General features: G+C 46.7%; 2 protein-coding genes across 2 annotated transcripts; one reads left to right on the top strand and one right to left on the bottom strand.

Annotated features, from left to right (window-relative positions):
• The first annotated feature begins 10047 nt into the window (after positions 1–10047).
• LOC125520014 (DNA-directed RNA polymerases II, IV and V subunit 3-like) lies at positions 10048–16253 on the top strand. Its single transcript, XM_087534546.1, has 3 exons — positions 10048–10581; positions 13101–13338; positions 15495–16253. Exons 1-3 carry the CDS (start codon positions 10130–10132, stop codon positions 15753–15755), a joined length of 951 nt encoding a protein of 316 aa, XP_087390672.1. The 5' UTR covers positions 10048–10129; the 3' UTR covers positions 15756–16253.
• Positions 16254–16371: 118 nt separating this feature from the next.
• Positions 16372–20487, bottom strand: LOC125519424 (Ribosomal protein S5 family protein). Its single transcript, XM_048684234.2, has 8 exons — positions 19876–20487; positions 18769–19295; positions 18561–18611; positions 18374–18481; positions 17291–17386; positions 17090–17191; positions 16935–16994; positions 16372–16833 (listed from the first exon to the last, which is right to left on the bottom strand). The coding sequence occupies exons 1-8, from the start codon at positions 20441–20443 to the stop codon at positions 16768–16770; spliced, it is 1578 nt and encodes a 525-aa protein (XP_048540191.2). The 5' UTR covers positions 20444–20487; the 3' UTR covers positions 16372–16767.
• Between the last annotated feature and the right edge of the window lie 339 nt (positions 20488–20826).

Below are 20826 nucleotides of genomic sequence, written 5' to 3'. Positions count from 1 at the left end.
TCATCTAGTTCAGAACGCCGAGGCACGACTTTATGCCTTGAATGCGTTGAACGCTGCACCACTCGAGGGCATTGAAAACATTCCCGTCATTCGTGAATTCCAAGACGTCTTCCCAGAAGAACTTCCAGGGATTCCTCCTGCTAGAGCTGTCGAATTCATCATCGACTTGAAACCCGGCACTACCCTATAGCTAAACGACCCTACAAGATGCCGCCGCATGAACTCATTGAGCTTAAGGAGGAATTCGACAAATCTCTTGTCAAAGGTTTCATTCGCCCAAGTTGCTCTCCTTGGGGAGCACCTTCTCTCTTTGTTAAGAAGAAGGATGGGACAAACCGATTAGTCCAAGACTACCGTCCTATAAACCAAGCTACCATTCAGAATAAATATCCTCTTCCTCGAATCAATGATCTTTATGATCAACTGGCTAGCTCATCAGTGTTCTCCAAACTCGACTTGAGGTTGGGTTACCACCAGATCCGTGTTCGTGAAGAGGACATCCCAAAAACCGCCTTCGTGACTCGGTATGGATCATATGAGTACACCGTCATGTCATTCGGCTTAACGAATGCTCCCGCCACCTTCTCTCGTCTGATGAATTATATATTCATGGATTACCTCGACAAGTTCGTCGTGGTTTATCTGGACGATATCCTTGTATTTTCCAAGAACGAGGAAGAACATGCTGGACATCTGCGTCTTGTGCTAGAGAAGCTTCGAGAACATCAACTGTATGCTAAGTATTCCAAGTGTGAATTCTGGCTCCCCGAAGTAACCTATCTTGGGCCTGTCATCTCCAAGGATGGTATTGCCGTCAACCCTGAACGAGTTCAGGCTATACTCGATTGGACTCCTCCGAAGAATGTGAAGCAAGTCCGAAGTTTTCTCGGTCTCGCCAGCTATTGCCGTCGATTCGTCGAGAACTTCTCCAAGATTGCCAGGCCTCTGACTAATTTGTTGCATAAGGGTGTCAAGTTCGACTGGACAGACAAGTGTCATGAAAGTTTCCAGGCGCTCAAAGACAAGTTGACTTCTGCCCCCGTACTTGCTCCACCTGATACTAAGAAGGACTTCGTCATTTACTGCGACGCTTCCCGTCAAGGATTAGGCTGTGTCCTAATGCAAGAGCGCAGAGTGATTGCTTATGCCTCTCGTCAATTGCGCCCTCACGAAGAAAACTACCCAGTTCACGACCTCGAGCTTGCTGCTGTCATTCATGCACTGAAGCAGTGGCGACATTACCTTCTCGGTAATCGTTGCGAGATCTTCACCGACCATCAAAGTCTGAAGTATCTGTTTACTCAGCCAGATTTGAACCTACGCCAGCAAAGATGGATGGAGACTGTTGCAGACTTTGACGTGGGTATATCCTATACCCCCGGCAAGGCTAATGTAATGGCTGATGCCTTGAGCCGCAAGTCTTACTGCAACCACCTCCAGGTCCACAAAGTTCAGCCCCCGCTTGCCGAAGAGTTTAGAAGGCTGAACCTCCATATTGTTCCCCCGGGATCACTCGCTCCCCCTCCCGAAGGTTTCCCCAAACAGAACCTCCATGTTGTTTCCAAGGGTTCTCTCAATACCCTGGTTGCGAAACCAGATCTTGTGGACACCATAAAATGGATACATAAGTGTGACGATGAAGTCCTCAAGATTAAGCGCGACCTCAAAAGGGGAAAGCCCTCATTCTTCACGATCGCCGACGATGGCGCCTTGTATTTCAAAGGCCGCTTAGTGGTACCATGTTCGAAGAAAAACCTGGATAAGACTAAAAGGGTTATGCAAGAAGCTCATGATACGCCTCTGTCCATCCATCCTGGTAGTACAAAGATGTATCAGGATATTCGTCAAAGATTCTGGTGGTCTAATATGAAGCAGGACATTGCTCGTTATGTTGCTGAGTGTGACATTTGTCGCCGAATCAAAGCAGAGCATCAAAGGCCTGTTGGAACTCTGCAACCTATCTCTATTCCTGAATGGAAATGGGACCATGTTGAAATGGACTTCGTCACTGGATTTCCCAAATCGCAGAAAGGTAATGATGCTATTCTTGTCGTCATTGACCGGCTTTCCAAAGTTGCCCATTTTCTGGCGGTCAAAGAGACAATCACGGCTAGTCAGCTTGCTACTCTCTACATGGCCAGAATTGTTTCACTTCACGGTATCCCACTGGTTATCAGTTCAGACCGTGGCAGCTTATTCACTTCAAGGTTTTGGGCGAGTTTCCAAGAAGCTATGGGGACTCATCTGTCGTTCAGTACTGCGTTCCATCCTCAGTCGCAAGGGCAAGTTGAACGTGTCAACCAAGTTCTCGAAGACATGCTTCGAGCTTGTGTAATCTCATTCGGCAAGAAATGGGAGGAATCTCTTCCATATGCCGAGTTCTCTTATAATAATAGCTATCAAGCTAGTCTGAAGATGTCCCCCTTCGAAGTGCTATATGGACGAAAGTGTCGAACCCCTCTGAACTGGTCAGAAACTGGGGAGCGTCCACTCTTTGGTCCGGATATTATCCAACAGGCCGAAGACGCATTATTCGCGAGAATCTCAAGACTGCTCAGTCACGTCAGAAAAGTCAGTATGACCGTCATCACCAAGACATGGTCTATCAACCTGGCGAAAAGGCTTATCTTCGAGTTACACCAATGAAGGGTGCACACCGCTTCGGGATCAAAGGAAAGTTAGCTCCCCGCTATATTGGTCCTTTCACTATTCTCGAAAGGCGTGGAAAAGTGGCATATCAACTGGAGCTTCCGCCGAACCTTTCTCAGGTTCACGATGTGTTCCACGTGTCACAACTCCGACGCTGCTTCAAGGACCCAATCCGAGCAGTGGACCATGAAGTGCTCGAATTGCAACAGGACCTCTCCTATAAAGAGCATCCGGTCCGCATTCTCGACCAAGCTGAACGCCGCACCCGTCAGAAGGCGATCAAGTTCCTCAAGGTCCAGTGGTCGAATCACTCTGAAGACGAAGCCACCTGGGAACGCGAGGATCGTCTTCGAGATGAATACCCTGCACTGTTTCCTTCTACCTCCTAAATCTCGGGACGAGATTTCTTGTAGTGGAGGAGATTTGTAACGCCCGGATAATCAAGCTACAGTAACCTCTGCTAATGATGCCTCGTCACCACTCTTACTGTTGTAAACCTCGCGATGATTCAATCCCATTCGAATTCAAATTTCAAAATCAAAGCAAACAATAAAAGTTTTTCAAAATTTAAAACAAAAGTGTTCGGGAGATGCCATATTTTACATAGGTCAATATGGTGTAATAAACACAATTTTATAAACTGCCTAAGTATTTTAAAATAAATAAAGACAGAAAAGGAAAATAAATAAAAGAAAGAAACTAACAAAAAAAAGAAGAAAGAGGGAACCCCCCTCCCACGGCCTACTGGCCCAGTTGGCCGGCCCATTCGGGCGCAGGCCCAACCGTCCTTCCCCCCCTCCCCTTATCCATTCCCCCCCAAACCCTAACCCACCCGATCCCCACTCCCCCCCACTCGCGCCACCCCGCTCGCCCCCCCCCCCCCCCGCTCCCCTCCCGATCCAATCGGGGCGAGCCCCCCCCTCTCACTGCCCTCGCTCCCGCACGGCGCCCCAACCCCGTCGCCAACGCTCACCGTCCGGGACGCCGCCCGGGACCCACGCCACCTCGTCCGCGTCGTGCTCGCCGCCCGGAGCCACCCCGCCGCCGCTGCCGTCCTCTTCATCACCGCACCCCGCCACCGCCCGTCGCCTCGTCCTCCTCGTCTCCTCCTCGCCGACGACACGTCCTCGTCCTCCTCCCCAAAGGCTCCACCGAGCCTCGCCGCCCCCCTGCTCAGCAACGCTGGTGAGGACCCCGGTCCTCCTCCCCGTGCCCTCACTCCGGCGCTCGCCCGCGCCACCACACCATCTGCTCCGCGCGTCGCTATGCCCGGCCATGACCGCGCCCCGCGCCTCCCACTCACACCGCCGCTTGCTGCAGGGAGCCGCTGAACTACGCGTCGTGCTCGCCGCCCTTGCTCCCGCTCCGCCGCAGCGCTGCCTGCCACTGCTCCGGCCGGCAAGCCTCGCCGTGGCTGGCCTGGGACAGTGCCCAGTCGGGCTAGCGCCCGCGCCTGGGGCCAGCACCGGCGCCCCGCATCGCTCTGGGGCTACGCCCGCAGCGCCCACGCCCATTCGGGCGGCGCCTGCGCCCTGCACCCAGTACCCGGCGCCCGTTAAGGCCCCCTGGGGCCACTGACATGGGGGCCCCAGCCCCAGAACGTTTTGTAAAAAAAAGAATTAAAAATAATATGTAAAAAAATAATAATTAATTAATTAATTAATTAAAGAATTAATTAAATTAAATTAATTAATCAGGATTAGATTAACCTAATTACTAGTTAACTTAATTAACCCCTGATTAGCCTAATCAGTCAATGACATGCGGGACCCACACATAGTTGACCCAGTCAACTGCACAGTTGACTGCTGACATCACCCTGATGTCATGCCTACGTCATCAGACACTATTCTGGATAATGTTGATTAAATTAAATAAATAAATCCTAAAAATGATTTAAATCTTTTAAAATTAATATAAAATAAACCGTAGCTCGGATGGAAAAACTTTGTACATGAAAGTTGCTCAGAACGACGAGACGAATTTGAATACGCAGCCCGTTTATCCGCCACACGTCCCTAGCATAGCGAACACGTAACTTTCCCCCTCTGTTTCATTTGTCCGAAAACGCGAAACACCGGGGATACTTCCCCGGATGTTTCCCCCCTTCACCGGTATCACCTCATACCGCGATAGGGCACCCCTAGCACCGATACTTGTCATGTCATGCATCGCTACGCATCTGTTTGCTTAAATATTTATTGTTTCTCCCCCCTCTTCTCTCGCTAGACACCGGGACCGACACCGCCGCTACCCAGTATGACTACGGAGTTGACGACCACTCTCTCTTGCCAGAGCAACCAGGCAAGCCCCCCCTTTGATCACCAGATATCGCCTACTCTTCTCTATACTGCTTGCATTAGAGTAGCGTAGCATGTTACTGCTTCCCGTTAATCCTATACTGATGCATAGCCTGTCCTTGCTACTACTGTTGTTATCTTTACCTGCAATCCTATTGCTTAGTATAGGATGCTAGTTTATCATCAGTGGCCCTACATCCTTGTCCGTCTGCCATGCTATACTATCGGGCCGTGATCACTCGGGAGTTGATCACGGGTATATACTATATACTTTATACATGATACATGTGGTGACTAAAGACGGGTCGGCTTGAGGAGCACCCGCGAGTGGAGTTTTGAGGCGGAGCGGCAGGGCAGGTTCCGACCACCTAGGAGAGAGGTGGGCCTGGCCCTGGTCGGCGTTCGCGGATACTTAACACGCTTAACGAGATCTGGGTATTTGATCTGAGTCTGGCCATTTGGTCTATACGCACTAACCATCTACGCGGGAGTAGTTATGGGTATCCCGGCGTCGTGGTATCAGCCGAAGCCTTCGTGACGTCAGCGACTGAGTGGCGCGCGCCGAATTGGACTGGAAGGCCACTAGGCTAGGTCTGCTTTCGGCCGCGTTCGCAACGTGCAGGTGTGCTAAGGGCGATGGGCCCAGACCCCTGGGCGCTTAGGTTTAGACCGGCGTGCTGACCTCTCTGTTGGTCTAGGTGGGGCTGCGACGTGTTGATCTTCCGAGGCCGGGCATGACCCAGGAAAGTGTGTCCGGCCAAATGGGATCGAGCGTGTTGGGGTATGTGGTGCACCCCTGCAGGGAAGTTAATCTATTCGAATAGTCGTGATCTTCGGTAACAGGACGATTTGGAGTTGTACCTTGACCTTATGACAACTAGAATCGGATACTTAATAAAACACACCCTTCCAAGTGCCAGATACAACCGGTGGTCGCTCTCTCACAGGGCGACGAGGGGAGGATCATCGGTTAGGATTATGCTATACGATGCTACTTGGAGGTCTTCAGTCTACTCTCTTCTACATGCTGCAAGACGGAGGCTGCCAGAAGCGTAGTCTTCGAAAGGACTAGCTATCCCCCCTTATTCCGGCTTTCTGCAGTTCAGTCCACATATGATACCCTTATTCCATTTGATACCAAAGCATACATATGTAGTATAGTTCCTTGCTTGCGAGTACTTTGGATGAGTACTCACGGTTGCTTTCTCCCTCTTTTCCCCCTATCCCTTCTACCTGGTTGACGCAACCAGATGTTGGAGCCCAGGAGCCAGACGCCACCGTCGACGACGACTCCTACTACACCGGAGGTGCCTACTACTACGTGATGCCCGCTGACGACGACCAGGAGTAGTTAGGAGGATCCCAGGCAGGAGGCCTGCGCCTCTTTCGATCTGTATCCCAGTTTGTGCTAGGCTTCTTAAGGCAAACTTGTTTAACTTATGTCTGTACTCAGATATTGTTGCTTCCGCTGACTCGTCTATGATCGAGCTCTTGTATTCGAGCCCTCGAGGCCCCTGGCTTGTAATATGATGCTTGTATGACTTATTTTATTTGTAGAGTTGTGTTGTGATATCTTCCCGTGAGTCCCTGATCTTGATCGTACACGTTTGCGTGTATGATTAGTGTACGATTAAATCGGGGGCGTCACAGATCATGTATATAGGCATCACGTCCGAGACAAGTAGACCGACTCCTGCCTGCATCTACTACTATTACTCCACTCATCGACCGCTATCCAGCATGCATCTAGAGTATTAAGTTAAAACAGAGTAACACCTTAAGCAAGATGACATGATGTAGAGGGATAAACTCATGCAATATGATGAAAACCCCATCTTGTTATCCTCGATGGCAACAATACAATACGTGCCTTGCTGCCCCTACTGTCACTGGGAAAGGACACCGCAAGATTGAACCCAAACCTAAGCACTTCTCTCATTGCAAGAAAGATCAATCTAGTAGGCCAAACCAAACTGATAATTCGAAGAGACTTGCAAAGATAACCAATCATACATAAAAAAATTCAAAGAAGATTCAAATATTATTCATAGATAGACTTGATCATAAACCCACAATTCATCGGTCTCAACAAACACACCGCAAAAAGAAGATTACATCGAATAGTTCTCCACAAAAGAGGGGGAGAACATTGTATTGAGATCCAAAAAGAGAGAAGAAGTCATCTAGCTACTAACTATGGCCCCGTAGGTCTGAGGTAAACTACTCACACTTCATCTCATCGGAGGGGCTATGGTGTTGATGTAGAAGCCCTCCGTGATCGATGCCCCCTCCGGCAGAGCTCCGGAACAGGCCCCAAGATGGGATCTCGTGGATACAGAAAGTTGCGGCGGTGGAATTAGGTTTTTGGCTCCGTATATGATCGTTTGAGGGTACGTAGGTATATATAGGAGGAAGGAGTACGCCGGTGGAGCAACAGGGGGCCCACGAGGGTGGAGAGCGCGGCTGGGGAGGGTAGGCGCGCCACCCTACCTCGTGGCCTCCTCTTTTGTGTCTTGACATAGGGTCCAAGTCTCCGGGTCTTGTTCGTTGAGAAAATCACGTTCCCGAAGGTTTCATTCCGTTTGGACTCCGTTTGATATTCCTTTTCTTCGAAACCCTAAAACAGGCAAAAACAGCAATTCTGGGCTGGGCCTCCGATTAATAGGTTAGTCCCAAAAATAATATAAAAGTAGAAAATAAAGCTCAATAATGTCCAAAAACAATAGATAATATAGCATGAAGCAATCAAAAATTATAGATACGTTTGAGACGTATCACTCCTGACTCTACTTCCCATTCCCCTTCTTGATGATGAACCCTAGCTACCCTCTTATATTGAATTCGTCGATTGTGAGTGAAATCCAGTGCTTGATACCTAGGACCGTATCATTTGGTATTCAGAGCCAGTCCACCACCTCCAAATTTTCCCCCACCGTAGTCACCATGAGCGGCCTAGCTGAGCAATTCGGTCGAATCCGGGACGCCGTGTGCGAGTTGCTGGAGTTGGTCGGCGCAGACGCTGAAATCAAGTCTCCCACACCAGCACCAACGACCCAAGAGATTGAGGTTGACCACGACAATGCCACTGCCAGTCTTGCACCTGTGGTGATTATCCCTGGTGCCAGCCTCGACGTTTGCATCGATGAGGTCCTGCCTCACGTCTCCTCACTACCAACTGTTGCCTTCGAGGAGGTTGTTGAGGTTGTCCCCTCTACAACCAGCAGCTCTTCCACCATGTTGCATGCCATGTGTTTGACCGAATTCCCAAGTTACAAGGGTGCCACATTGGCTTCTGCATTCACCCCAGCCACGACACCTACGTTGCTCACGGCCACTGTCGCTATCCTCCCCGTGCTCATTGCACCTGCGGCAAGCGACGAAACCCTCGACAACATTGCTAGCAGCGGCGCTACATTGATCCCCACCCCCTACTCAACCAGTAGCCACGGCGGAAGCAACCTAGGGATGCAGACACTGACTCCGTGGAGTGTGGTTGCATCCTTCACGGAGCCTCCAGAGTTTTGGCCAGCCCAGCCGTGATGGTTGTTTGTTGCCTCGAACTGGACACCAAGTCATCCTCGAGGTGTTCGACAAGGTGCCTCATCAATAACACTGAGATGTTCATGTGATCCTGAGTATCATGCGGCAATGCCAAGGGCTACGGCCAAGGCCATGGGCGCTGCCAAGGCTGCACATGGTCTGACAATATACCTTGGCGAGAGTGTCGGCACAGATGAAGCAGAGTACTCATGGAAGCCACCTTTTGGTACTCAAGGAAATTCAAAGGCTAATGTCTTCCTACTGCTTGGGCAAACATGAGGAAACAATGGTAGATTGTTGTCAAGTTCTGGGAGCATGACCCTCTTCAATTGCTACCCTCGGGAAGAATTCCCTCGCGGAAATATTCCCTGTTACTACATCATCAAGGGTGTTGCAAGTAAGGGTTAGTCCATGTCGACAACTAACCAATGAAGTATGTGAGGAAGTGTTCTTATTGCAGCCCAAGCTTCCACGATCTCTGTTGCTAATCAGTAGAGTGGTGGCGGTGCAAAACCCAATTTACACTATGATTAATCTATGTGTCAGCTTCATATATGGCTTGCACTTGCAACTGGGTAGTGACACCATCAACAACATGAAGGTTTTCCTGAAATATGAATACCACGAGTGCTTTATTTTTCAGGCTTCAGTGGGTCTCAAGTTTGATGTGGATTTCAGGGGCTATTTGACAACCGTACTACTCTAGTTGATAACAACACTCTATCATGTAGTGTACTTTGTCTCGGTTCTGCCTATTCAAGCCATGGGAGCAACAATACGTTACAATATGACAGTGCACTGCTCTAGTGGGAGATCGCTTAGGTTTTTGGATGGGCACCTTACACCCTGAACTCTTGTGGTGCATTCTTGGGCAGGAAAATGGTGGGAAGCATGGGGCGCATATGACATGGAATGTTGGTGGTTTGGCATCTACTGTCCTTAGTACCCAGTGTTTTGTTTCTGCATATCATGATGGGCTTGGCGATCAATGTAGCGGTGGTTTCCTCTCGAAGATCACCAATGCACTCGTGAACTGTTTTTTCTTGGTCGTGCTGCTTCTTTGGGATCCGAGCGACTTCTTAACTGTTACCAGCGATGTTGGGTACTGAAACGGCTTACACCAATTGACCTCATTGACCATCTAGATCGTCTTACGGAGAGAGAGAGAGAGAGAGAGAGAGAGAGAGAGAGAGAGAGAGAGAGAGAGAGAGAGAGAGAGAGAGAGAGAGAGAGAACAGCAGCACCGACGCTCAAAGCCCCGACCTGACACAGCAAAGGTGCCGGCCACCGCGCTGCCGCCAAGGAGGCGGCCGGGTTGGACCAGCAGAAAATCTAGTCGCCTTGATAGGTCGCCTCACAGCAGAAAACGCTTCGCCCGCAAAAGACACATTCCGCAACCAGCCGCAACAAAATGGACCGTTAGATGCCACGAAGCCACGCATTTGATCCGGCACGAATCTTAACGCGGCGCATCAAGCGAAAGGGCAAAAGAGAGACATTTTTTTATATAAAGAAAAAAAGAAGGGCAAAAGACAGACAAAAACCCCGTCCTCCAGTCTTCTCCTCCGCCTGTTCCGTTTCCCCCCAAATCCGCCGCCCGACCAAAAACCCTCGCCACGACCCACTCCACCTCCGGCGGCATGGAGCGCCCGGCGGCGGGCGCCTCCTACCAGCGGTTCCCGCGTGTGCGGATCCGCGAGCTGAGGGACGAGTACGCCAAGTTCGAGCTCCGCGACACCGACGCGAGCATGGCCAACGCCCTCCGCCGCGTCATGATCGCGGAGGTCCCCACCGTCGCCATCGACCTCGTCGAGATCGAGAGCAACTCCTCCGTGCTCACCGACGAGTTCATCGCGCACCGCCTCGGCCTCATCCCGCTCACCTCCTCCGCCGCCATGTCCGCCATGCGCTTCTCCCGCGACTGCGACGCCTGCGACGGCGACGGCTCCTGCGAGTACTGCTCCATCGAGTTCCACCTCGCCGCCCGCGCCACCAACTCCGGCCAGACGCTCGAGGTCACCGCCATGGACCTCCGCTCTACCGACCCCAAGGTCTGCCCCGTCGACCAGGCCGACGCCGCCGGTGACAGCAGGCAAGTCGATCGCGCTCTCCATTACGGCCCATTGTGTTCTTTACTTGTTAAAGCCCCCAAGTGTTAATCTGATGAAATGATGACCTCTGCCTGATCTACAGAACCCAACTAACCCTATGTAGTCATTCTATCTACTGGCTAGTAGCTTATCTGTATGATGGATTCCTAATTCACCTCTCTGGCTCTCTCTCTCTATATATATATATATATCTAGTTTGTTGTGTTTTTTTGTTTGTCAAATTAATCATGCTTTGTACTAACTGGTTTATTTGTCTCTGACTCTTTGTCTTGCCTCTAAATGCATTTTTTATTTCTTTGGAAGGCAGATGTATAAAATGTTATCTTGTGACTGCACTATTTGAAGTACCTCATGCATGTTCGTCATCGTATCTGTACATGATTCAGTTTGATGGTTAATTTGTATCGAAAGGTCAAAATTACACTTTATTTTAAATCAGCATTGGGTTGCTTGCAGTCTAGCAGCGCATGTAACTCAATCATGCTCAACCAGGTCTCAGTTTCAGATTATCCAATGCTACAATTGCTTATAGGTTCAGTTAGTACGTAGTAGGAAGCCAAGGGGCCAGCATTTTACTCTATCTATGCCAAAATGGTAGTTGTCCTCACTTACACCACCGTACGCTTTCACTGCCTTAAAATTGCAATTACTTGAGTGAAACTATATTTGTATCGTTCTACAACATTTTCAAGTGGGATCAGGATTAAGACGAAGGAATATATGTATTTCGCCAAAGCAATCTTGTATTGTTGATTCCAATGAACACTCATTTTTGCATCCTTCTACTATATATATATCTGGACTAAACCAGCATTTCCTGGTAACTAGTAATAATGTTGCCATCTCTTGTTAAAGCCTCCAAAAACTCTTGTCCAGTGAATTATAAACTATTTATCCTTGTTCGATATGCACATTCTATGCTTGTCTAGATACCTTTCTGGGTTATATACATACTACATGGTCGACATTTTGTGCATCCTTTGCCCAGCGAAATTATTTACTTTAGACCTTGATACCACTTTTAGAAAATGAAGGGGGGCAATAACAGGTTGTAAAAAAGAGACACAAAAGAAGCTACCATCCAATTTCCCTTTACTTTTCAATAATGTAAACAAACGAGCTTGATGGCTGCAGAGTAGAGCCTAAGTTGTATGCGCCTTCTGCCATAGTGTTATTATAACTCTTACCCTACTTCTCATCACCTCATTGTTCCATGGGGTTCATCCATATACTGTATGTTTATCTGCCTATTATTTGCTCAGTTTTCCATTTTCATTCAAAGGGTACAGATTGTAATGCTTATGTTGGGAGTACCACTCTATATGTCAGTATGTCACATGTATCTTTTCTTCTCTTCTACAATAAGTTACCCAATTCATTTTCCTTTGTAAGCAGTTAGTTAAAAAAAAAGTAACATAGCCTTTTTTTTGTACAATCTTATTTTCCCTCCTCTTTCATTCCATAATAATGGGACATTATGAATGGAAGTACTGAGCATTTGGTTATTAGTTGATCTTACATGTCAATTGTACACATTAATCTTATGGGGGGGCACACTGAAAATGACTCAATTTTCCATATCCCATTTAAATGTGCGGATTGTAATACTTATGTTGGGAATACTACTGTGTATGTCACATGTATCTTTCCTTCTATTCATAAGTTAACCAAATCATTTTCCTTTGTAAGCAGTTAGTTATAAAAAAAAAGAGGCATTTTTTTTTGTACAATCTCCTTTCTCCTTTTCTGTCATTCCAGCATAAGGGGGTGCAATGAATGGAAGTAAAACTGGTGACACTAATGTTATTAGTTAATCTTACATGTTAATTGTACACACTAATGTTATGTGGAGACAGCAGTACAAATGGTGAGGCCACAGTTATCTGTGTATACCAGACTTACCGTCAGTGGCATCTTTAGGAGGGGATAAGACTTTTTATCCCTTAAGGGTTTGATTGAATAACTTCTAGGTTGGATGCACATTTAACTATTTGATTATGAAATTTGGGCATTTGACTGTCTATCTATCTGACACTGATCTTTGATTTTATGTGCTTCTAAATGCAAGCGTACTCTGCTTATTAAGTAGGTCCAAAGGATTAATAATACTATAAATCTTCACCTACATGCACAGAGCATGCACTATTGATATGTTCTTCTGCTGCCACAATAAAAATTAAGCTACCTTATGAATGGAAGTGCTGAGCATTTGGTTATTAGTGGATCTTACATGATGATTGCACACACTAATCTTATGTGGGATAAACACTGAAAATGACTCAGTTCTCCATATCCCATTTGAGAGTGCAGATTGTAAATACTTATGTTGGGAATACTACTGTGTATGGCACATGTATCTTTCCTTCTCTTTATAAGTTAACCAAATCATTTTCCTTTGTAAGCAGTTAGTTGAAAATAAATGTCTGAAAAGTGCCCTTAAGTTTTATCTTGTTTAACTAATGCTTATTGGTATTGAGCCTTAAATAATATCTTATTTCAGGGGCATATTAATTGTAAAGCTGCGTTGTGGGCAAGAGCTGCGTCTTCGAGCAATTGCTAGGAAGGGAATTGGAAAGGACCATGCCAAATGGTCTCCAGCTGCTACTGTGACCTTCATGTATGAGCCTGATATATGTATTAATGAAGAGCTCATGGAGACACTTACACTTGAGGAAAAACAAAGCTGGGTGGAGAGCAGCCCTACCAAAGTATTTGACATTGATCCTGTCACCCAACAGGTCAGCTTGTTCTCTACTAGTGCGTCTCCATCACTTGTTTCAATAACATCATCAACGAATCCGGAGTTTTTGGGTTTTTCATATGCTATGATAAACAATTGCTAGATTCATTGTGAGTTTGTGTGTGTGTGTGCGCGCGCGCACGCGAACTATTCCTAGATTCATCAGACATCTTACATTATTGGTCAAATCATTCAACACCACAACTATGATGTTGTGCAGTCTACATGCATTACTTTAGATAAGCCATCTATATTTGCTGATGCTGCAATCTGTCACTACAGTTGTAACACAGCACCTGCTATCGTAAGTAGTGCATGTGTTTCTGTTCAATGCTTGTGTACTTATATGTTCTATCTATTTTTCTGGCTGTTCGGATTAAATTACTGTCAAATACCTGAATTTGTTTTTTGGTCTGGTTGGCAACTTGACATATCAATACACATTGCACTGATGCTTCGTAGTAGTGATTTTAACGGCAAATTCTATTAAAAATGGACTACTCAGAGCAATAATTGTTGTGTCGATATATTTACTAGTAACATGTGACTAAAATTTTCTTTCCTGTTGCCAAATATATGTTTCCATTCCTGATGGAGATACTGCAAATTGCGCTGTTCTATTTACCGAACTCTTGGGTAGGCACTTGTCATGAGTCAACGAGAAGAAACCCCAAAAATATTGTTTGTTCAAACTCAATTGCTTCTCCACATTTAAGTGCGAGAGCACAAAATTACGGCAAATCAGCAACCACAACAACATATGCAAACCATGCTAATGATTGTTCAAAGACATTTCTAAACCCTCGGAGCTCTACTAGCTAAAGTTTAAATTTCATGAATGCCTTCTTCTAGCATGTCCTTGTTCGGTTAAATTATCCTATCACCATCCAAATCACATGCACTGTTTGCAGCCACTAAGTGAAGGTGGATCTACTAGCATCATGTAAGGCCTCATTTGGCTCACATGATTCTAAAAACGCAGGAATTGAATATGAATGCATGTGTAAAACAGAGGATTGGAAACATAGGAATTTTGCAGACTTGGGTGCTTGGTTAAAGGGGATAGAAAAAATACATGAATCCTAACAAACAGAGTCAAATCAAAGTCAAACCACATGGAAAGGTATAATCATCATGTTATGCCACTAAGAATCTCAATCTTGTTCTTCGTGTGTAGGAAGTTGAAAAAGAGGTGCAAGTGGGTTGTAAAGTTTCTGTGTTTTCCCTCTGAAACAGGGACCAAAGGGAAATTTCCTCTGTATCTTTCTTGCTACATTCCTTTGAACCAAAGGCTTGAATAGTACCACCATAGGAGAAATACCCATTCCTACGTGTTTCATCCACTTCTCCTTTGAACCAAAGTTTCTTTCAATCTAAGGCGATGGGTTTACTTGAGGCCCTACACCTGCCAATCATAAGTGTAAAGTATAAATGCTATGTTTCCGTGTAAGTAGATAGCCCATTACATGCCTGATACCTGCCACATTTTGTGCATATCTCATATGACGATAAATAGCCAAAAAATTGGCATCATCACATGCTATCATTTTAAGGAATTGTTTTGTATAGATTATTTAAAATCTGCACATGCGTAGAGAGTGGATTTACACTTTGTCAACTCCTGAATTGGCCTGTTGAAAGTTCATTCCACCTGACCTCCTCATTCCCTTGATGGGTCTTGTTTTGCTCAATAAACCACGTCATGCTTGGGGCAAATGCCTTAGGACTTGCGGTACATGCCTTTTTAAGCATATCTTGAGGAACTTCTGTCACTCTGTGCTTTGTAAACAATTACACGTTATGTAGCATAGCTCATTCTAAAAGAATGATCAAAAGATAAATGTCATTGTCTGTCAGGCTGACTTTTTTATGCTCATAAAACAGTAAATGTTATCAAATGCCTATCTGTTTAAAATGTTTTCAAATTTTTATGGTAGATGGGGTTGCAATTTCTTCTCATATCTGCAAGGGCAAATCAAGCCATGGAGCTGTCTACTTCTAAATACTGGAGTGGTATACTAGAATGATGTGCGCATGCTTACTATTGTGTGGCAGTTGGCCCAGACCTGCAATTCTGTGGCCAGTTGTCTTATTTATTGCATATAACAAACCATTGATTTTGATCATGCCTGCCTACTTTTGCGTCACTGTCAGGTGACGGTTGTGGATCCGGAGGCATACACATACGACGATGAGGTGATCAAGAAAGCAGAGGCCATGGGGAAGCCAGGACTGGTGGAGATCAACGCCAAGGAGGACAGCTTTGTGTTCACCGTGGAAACGACCGGCGCCATCACGGCTTATGAGTTGATCATGAATGCTATCACGGTCCTGAGGCAGAAGCTGGACGCCATTCGCCTACAAGATGACGACGGCGATCTTGGCGAGCTCGACGCCCACCTTGTTGGAGGCTAACCGTCTGGTTCTCTGGAAAAGAAATCGCTGGTTGTAAGTGTAGGCTCGTCTGACTATGGTGTTTGTGGCAAGATGTAATGGATGATGCCTCCTTTGATCTTGGAACGGATGCCTCTTTTGATATCCAGTGCCAAAATTCTAGTGGATGAACAGTGATGAATGCAGGGGAGAAGCAAAATGCAGCCTGATGAATGCAACTACTCTGTCTACAATCAAGCACACATTTACATTTGAGTAATTAACTCGCCCTAAATTATTCAAATCAGTCCAGGACTCCAGGTGAATAACAATAAATGACTAGTGAACATCCATCTACTCCAGAGGCATACACATCTAGATACATTCATGAATGCCTTTAGAACTAAAATACATCTCTGAAAAAGAAATGGATGTATTTAGAACTAAAATACATCTAGATACATTCATGCCTGCGACAAGTAATTCGGAACGGAGGGAGCATGTCTGAAACACATTCAAACCAATTAACCAATCCAGGATAGTCAGTGTGTGATATACATCCGTCAGCCAGCTCCAGCAAATTTGTTTACTTCTCCGTAGACTTGAACATACAGTATATATGAATGATGAAACGAGCAAACCAAGGGGTAGCAGAGCAGAAGAACAAGAGACCAAGGGTTTTTATTCATTCTACCAAGTTTGGATCCATCTAAGATCTAACCTCCCAAGCAACCAGGCAGGCCACCATGACAGAATTGCATAATATCTGCTAACAAAACCAAATAAACAGCGACCAAACGTGGCCTTCATTCTCTTTGCCAAGTAAATATGACCACCTGCTATCTGGTTACACTATGCATTGATCAGTTCAAAATATTACAGTACCCGGTTAACAGGGGACCGGTCGCAGGACAAACAAATAGTTGGGATCACGGATGCAAACAGAGGTCTCATGGTCGGATCTGCCACCGGCTCCTCCTTTCGGTCTTCCCTTGCCACTCCAGCAGGCCTGACGTGACGTGATCTCCACAAACAGAAACAGATGACTACCTCGCTACAACAAGTACGACTCCACAACAGTCCGTCCAAACTTCTGCTCCACATCCTTGGGCGTTTCAATCTGCAAAACAAACAAAAATACAGATAGCAGATCGCTTAGGAACGAAAGCCGGAGGACACAAAAGCACTGTAAGTAAATATCCCGAGTAATAGAGCACGCACGGCATTCAGTGCTATGAAGAGAGCCTTGATAACATTGAGCGGGCTCCTCGATCCGATAATCTGCAAGATAATAACAATAAAGACATAAGGTTACCACTTTGCAAATCCAGAGTGACTAGTGGTCCTGTCTAGTGTCTAGTACAGCATAAGCACACCTTTGACTTGACATTGCTAAACCCGGCTAGATACATCACAGTTTCGACAGTCCTGCCGGCGGCGCACATCCCGCTCCTCATTGGTCCGGGCCAGAGGTAGATCTTAAGATGCAACACAGTGAGATATCATATCCAGAAAAGATGCCTTACAGCAGCTGATCAAGAAGAAGCCGATTTGATGCCCAGATGTGTATATTTTACCTTTGTTTTCTCATATTTGGCCTGAATTGCATGAGCAATTGTGTGCTCCTCATAACGCTCCATGTAATGTAGGTTCTGGAAGCATTTCTCATAGGCCTGGAAAGTGGAAACAGAACAAGGAGCTTCATGTAAGAGCTGAACTTTTTAGTTGAGGTATCCATATCCAACTGAAGCCCAAGATAGTAATAACTCAGAATTTACTATTTTGCATATCTGCATACTAAATAAGCATTATCCAGATGAACATATTAAGCAACTAACAATTCAGTACGACTATATTTTTAAGGAACTTCACTATACATACTATCCTATGGGCCATACTGGACCAAAAAAATTTGTTTTGAGAGGAAGCAAATGTCATGTAAGAGCCAGGATTTTCAGTTGAGGTATTGAATTACAATTGAAGCCTAAAAGTAGTAGTAACTCAGTATTTACCATATCTAAGATTCAGAAAAGTATTTAGAATATCTGCATATACCAGAAAAGTATTGCTCATATGCCAGCATTGACAATTCAGTATGACTATTTTAGAGAAATTTCACTAGATATCTATGTTTTTAAGGCGACGCCTTACCGCCTTAGGGAGGGGGGGCGCTTTGGCGCCTAGGCGCCCAAAGCGGTCGATTTTCCAAAGCGGAGGGGGAGCGCTTCGACGCCTAGGCGTCGCCTTAAGGACGCTTTAAAAACATAGCTAGATATATAACAAACTTACGGGCCGTACTGGACCAGCAAATTTTGTTTCCAGTGGAAGCAAATGTCATATGAATCTACCAGATTTAGCATCTTGCATCAAAAAAAATATAAAGCTGGACATATTCAGCAATTTGAATTCCCAGTTCTGAAATGAATAAGATATATAACCCATGTTTCACTATCAATATTATTAATCTGCATGCTAACCCTGTACTGTACACACATATGCACAGCTTGGTCACCATCGCTTGAGACTCGCATGTGTAAACCACAAACGAGAAAAGAAAATGAGCTAATAGTGGAATGGATGATATAGATGGAGAGGAAGGAAATGATTCAATAGCTCAAATATAAGTTCGATATATTGTTTGGAACAGGGGACATCCATACCCTCTGTATTGCAATCTTTGCTGTTGGACCTTTAGCTTTTGCAAAACCTACAACACCATGGTAGTTTCCAGTTGCCAACAATGCTGTGTATTTTGCTATTTGGCCTCCCTGAGAAGAGAAATGCAGAATTAATCATAGGGATAATCTATAACTAGTATTTATGAACATCCAGAAAAAGAGCATTCACCTTTGTAACTTTGCATGTCCGATTAACATCAATGACCTTCACATCAAAACCCTGTCAAAAGCATACCAAATGTGTTAGTATAGGCAACAATGCGGTTGGCACAATGGAGTTACAAATGTAAAATTAAGAACATCAATGAAGGGCACGCCCAGCCATAAGGTGCCTGCTATAACAATTCAATGAACTCCAGTGATAAAGCATCACTTACTTTTCTGTACATAGGCCTCCTCTTTTTGTCCGTCAGGGAGTTCCTCTCCTCCACCAGATCCTTTATTTCCTCTTCCAAAACCCTGCCCTTCTTACCAAACGTATGATCCAGGTCCGCCAATTTGTCCTCGATCTTCTTCTCAATAGCATTTAGTTTCTCGATGAGCATATCGTCCTTCTCCTTGTCTTCATTGAACTCCTCATCCTCGTCATCGAGGCTCTCTCCTTGGATCATCTGCTTCTCCTTGTCGAAGCCAGCGTTATCAATCACATCGTCCGGAGAGTCGACCTGCTGGTGCTGGATAAGCCCGAAGTTTGCGGGGTTGCTGGGGTCGTATGCCTCCTTGCACTCCATGAGCCTGACGGCCCGGTTCAGCTTCTGCAGGAGGATGAAGCGCTCTTTCCCCGTGGAGTCCTTGAGGCGGTTCATCATGTCCCCGATGACCCTGTACTCCAGCGGCAGGCTCAGATGGCGCTGCTCGAACTTGTCGATCTTCGTCATGATCTTGTGAGCATCATCAAGGGTCTCTGTTCGGCAACATCAACATCAACGCAGAAGGAGATTTGTTCAGGAACATGGCAGCATTCAAGAAATGGAAATACATGACTAGTATCTGTGACTGTGATGGCTGTCAGCGACATTCAGGAACAAAGCAACATTCAGGAAATGGAAATGCATCACTTGTTGTATCTGTGACTGATGGTTGTCAGCGCAAAATTGCCTGTGGTCAGGCAGAGCAAAACATATATGGATTCCTTTACAATTTACTAATTAAGATATTGGGGCCATTAAGCTATTTGTGCTTACAGAGATCGCTCCGACAGTTATAGTACATTTGCTCACTGCTACATACACAAACCAAATACCTCAGTCAGGTCATGGTAATATATATGTGAGGCTTTACAGATGTGGTATCTTATACCGAATTTATTAGAGGATGTACTTTTCCTCTCCAACAATCAACCCTATATTTTCCTACATATACGTGTGGCATGCCGTGTGCTTGATGCATTGTATAAGAGGACAGCCATGGATTCACATGACTCATGACGGCGAAATGTGGTGGAAATGGAGAGGAATGGAGGGGGGAGGGGAAGCTATGCATACCGGCCTCGGCGAAGGAGCGGAGGAGCTCGGATTGGCGCTTGCACTTGCGGTCGAACTCGTCGACGCGGCGGCGGATGGAGTCGGAGGAGAAGCGCTCGTCGTCCTCGTCGGACTCGGAGTCGCTGGGCTCCAGGAAGGACTCGTCGGGGAGGTTGGCCTCCTTGGCGTTCCGCCGCTCCAGCTTCTCGATCAGCGGCTTCACGCCCATGAAGTCCTCCTCCTCCTCCTCCTCCTCCCCCTCGTCCCCCTTCTCGCCGCCGCCGCCGGCCCCGGCCTTGCGCCGATCCTCGCGTTCCTTCTGCCGCTCCCGCTCCAGCTGGAACAGCAGGTCGTAGACGGTCTGCTCGGTGAACAGCGGCTCCTTGTCCCTGCCCCCGCCGCCGGCGCCGGGGGAGACGGAGGAGAAGGCGAAGTGGCGGCGCTGGGGCGCGATCTGCGGGCCTGCCAGGTGGGGCAGCAGCGATCCGGACGCGCCGGCGGCGGCGACGTGGCGGTGGGAGATCAGGCGAGCCCACGCGGCGGCGGCGGTGGCGCGCGACCTCGCGGCGGCGGCGGCGGCGGCGGCCATGGCGATGGGGTTTGTTCCGTTCCGTTCGTTCTGCGAGGGGGCAGGAGGAGGTGGGTTTTGGAGCGGTCACGCGTGGGCCCTTGATGGGCCTCTGTAGGAAAGGAGTTCGCTAAGCTGGCGCTCACAGCCATCTCGCGTGGGCCGGCCCAGCCAGCGGGCTCGTTGCTCGCTTCTTCCGTTTCCACCACATTTCGCCCTTGTCTAAAAAAAAAACATTTCGCCCTCACGAGTCATTAGTAGCTCCCCCCTAAAAAAAGTCATTAGTAGCTTCTTCTAAAAAAAAACTCATTAGTAGCTTCTTTGGTTCCGCACTGTCAATCATTTGAAAAAGCTCGTGGATCTAAAAAATTACGAATTTGAAGAGAGTTTATGAATTAGAAAAA

Source organism: Triticum urartu, chromosome 7A, assembly GCF_056163025.1.
Source record: "Triticum urartu cultivar PI428250 chromosome 7A, HENAU_Tu73, whole genome shotgun sequence".
Lineage (NCBI taxonomy): Eukaryota > Viridiplantae > Streptophyta > Magnoliopsida > Poales > Poaceae > Triticum > Triticum urartu.
Note: the sequence above shows the minus strand (reverse complement) of the source record. Positions and strands in the feature narration are given on the sequence as shown.